The sequence below is a fragment of the Penaeus japonicus genome, unplaced genomic scaffold (genome assembly GCF_977035675.1).
Source record: "Penaeus japonicus unplaced genomic scaffold, GWHDUDI00000001_assembly GWHDUDI00000011, whole genome shotgun sequence".
Lineage (NCBI taxonomy): Eukaryota > Metazoa > Arthropoda > Malacostraca > Decapoda > Penaeidae > Penaeus > Penaeus japonicus.
Window position 1 is genome coordinate 33,712,659 of NW_028234413.1, and position 2,500 is coordinate 33,715,158.

General features: G+C 34.5%; 1 protein-coding gene across 3 annotated transcripts in view; it reads right to left on the reverse strand.

The window, feature by feature from the left end:
- The window catches only part of Trax (Translin associated factor X), a 44,689-nt gene that overhangs the window by 88 nt on the left and 42,101 nt on the right, over positions 1 to 2,500 (reverse strand). For all 3 annotated transcript variants that reach the window (XM_086541966.1, XM_043030453.2, XM_086541967.1), the window contains exons 2-4: positions 1,980 to 2,204; positions 1,602 to 1,741; positions 1 to 1,022 (exon numbers count right to left, since the gene is read on the reverse strand). The exon at positions 1 to 1,022 is cut by the window's left edge and continues 88 nt beyond it. In XM_086541966.1, coding sequence (XP_086398092.1) covers positions 553 to 1,022; positions 1,602 to 1,741; positions 1,980 to 2,173 — 804 coding nt within the window. In that variant the 5' untranslated portion in view covers positions 2,174 to 2,204 and the 3' untranslated portion in view covers positions 1 to 552. The remainder of the gene's footprint in view (positions 1,023 to 1,601; positions 1,742 to 1,979; positions 2,205 to 2,500) is intronic.

Genomic DNA, 2,500 nt, shown 5'->3' on the forward strand with positions numbered 1-2,500 from the left:
AACATATTTTTATGTCCTAATTGTACTATAATTACTGTTGTCTAGTTGGAAGGTAAATACAAATTCTTAATTAAGAAAGATTACGTTATGATATCGACACAGACTATTACAGACAGAAAAGTAACAGGGTATGTAAAATACTTTACAACTTGTAAAAATATTTATACCAACAAGAAACATTGAATTTGTCTGAGAATGAGAAAGAAACACAGAGATCACAGACTGCATTATTTGATATCTTTTGGTAGGATACATCAATAACTTTTATAATGACTTACTTTTTTTAATCTTACCAGTCTTAATAAAAATAGCTTGTACTCAAATTGAACATAGTATCACTAAGTACAAAGAAAAAATAAATTAATTAAAAATATCACCCATAAATATAAGAAAAATAAGGTAAACTAGTTTATTATGTAATCTCTCAAAGTTAAAAATGAAGCCACAGTGTGAGTCGTATATCTTTTATATTTTTAAAATTCAAATTAGTTTGTGTTCATGAGAAAATATGCCCATGAAAAAAAAAATACAATGATTCAGCTGCTCCCTATCTTACATGAATCCTGTGCTATGGTCATCTGCATCATAGAGTGCAAAGACATCTCCCAACATTTCAGCAGGCACTTCTGATTTCCTCAGCTGCAGAGAGTAGCATGCCTCTTCAACCTTATGCAGACTTGACCTAAATACAGTGACTTTGTTGTAGAGCTCCTTGGCTGGTATGTAACCAAGGGACAGGAAACCGCCATGCATCTTTTTGAGGACCTCACAGATCTTGTAGCATTTCTCAAAGTCTCCCGTGCTCACGCTCTTGATGCAGAACCTCATAAGCTCCCCTGTGAGATCTGCAATCCCCAGGATGTACTCCTTGGGCTGGACAAGCACACTGAGGGGGACTAGGTCTGTCTGGTCTTCCTCCTGACCTCCAAAGGTAACACGGCGTTGCACCTCCTCATGGCTGATGATTGTGCCCGTCAGCAGGAAGTGGTGGAAGGACACTGCTTCAATGTACTCTTGGATGCCTGCATAGAGAATCAATGTATGACTAAATTTCTGATATGAGCTCAATTTCATATTTTAGTTTCTACATCTAAACTGCAGTTAAGTTCTTAACAGACCCATTGTAGGAAAAAATGGTCAGTATTCCAGAACAGATTTCTATCTCATGGGCATATGCCCTTGAGATATGAAATGAAAGGGAGTTATGGCCACTATCCCCATCATGTGTACCCATCACCATAAATGAAGTCAGCTGTTTCTAGAGATGAGGTAACTAACAGCCTTTAAATCATCTTTATTATTATTTTATTATCATTTTCATTATTTGTGATTATAATTATCATTATTATTATTATTATACTCATCATTAATTTCAAAACTATTATTGATATCAATATTTTTATTATTAGAATAATAAGTCTGAGATGTTTGTCAATAACAGCCCACCCTATACAGATTTCGAATCAGAGGCTATTCATTAAATATCAAATTACAAGCAATCCTAGCTGTCAATATATTTTCACCATGTGTAAGATTATCACCAAACATTAAACAATAAAAAGTACAGTTGTTTACATCTATATCCTCATTTCTCTCCTTACCTGAAGTAAATGCATTAACAAACTGATGTGGCTCCTCATCCCTAAGTTCCATGGCAATATGTTTTAGGAGCGTACGCTCAATGTCACGTAATTCATTTGTAGCTGATGCCATCAACGTTTCCTTTTCCTCTTCACTCAAACTGAAAATCCAGGTGATTTTTCTTAGTTATATTTATCTATAACCAAGATAAAGTTCTATGCAATAGTTATGCAAATAAAAAACTGACAATATATCACAAAACAATTAATGAATAAAACCTAATCTACTGAAGAATCTAAAACAAATCATAAATAATCATGAAGTAAACAACAAGTTGGTAAAGCCTTGTAAATCAACATGCTTCTGCCACTACAAAAGCTCCTCCTCCATATTCTCACCCAGGTATTCTCTGCAGGGAGAAGATGACCCTCTTGCTACGTACTGTCACATCCCGGCTGGTCTTATATATGCGCTCATATTTGTCATTCTTTTCATCAAGGGCTTTAGAATACACACGAAAGAGGGTCATTAAAGGGGTGTCCTGGCTGGTATCTGGGGGCTTCTTTACATTTCTGCGGCCATGGTCAGCCATGGTTTTGAGACTGTCTTTTGTAGCCTAAAAACTGAAATGGACATTATTTAGCAAATCAAATATAATAACAATCTTTATCATAACTACTAATTACCTTCAATTATACTTTTTTTTATAAATGCCATCCTTACTAATACTACTGTTATCATAATCATAATCATTACTTAGTAATAACCAAGAACAGGACATGAAGAGAAAATAAGTTATGGTCATGAACATAAATAATATATACAAAAAATAAGTATAACAGATGGGTAGGCCCATAATTGTTTATAAATGTCAGTGGATTTATGCATCAAGTTATGCCATGCCTCTGTGCTCCAGCAA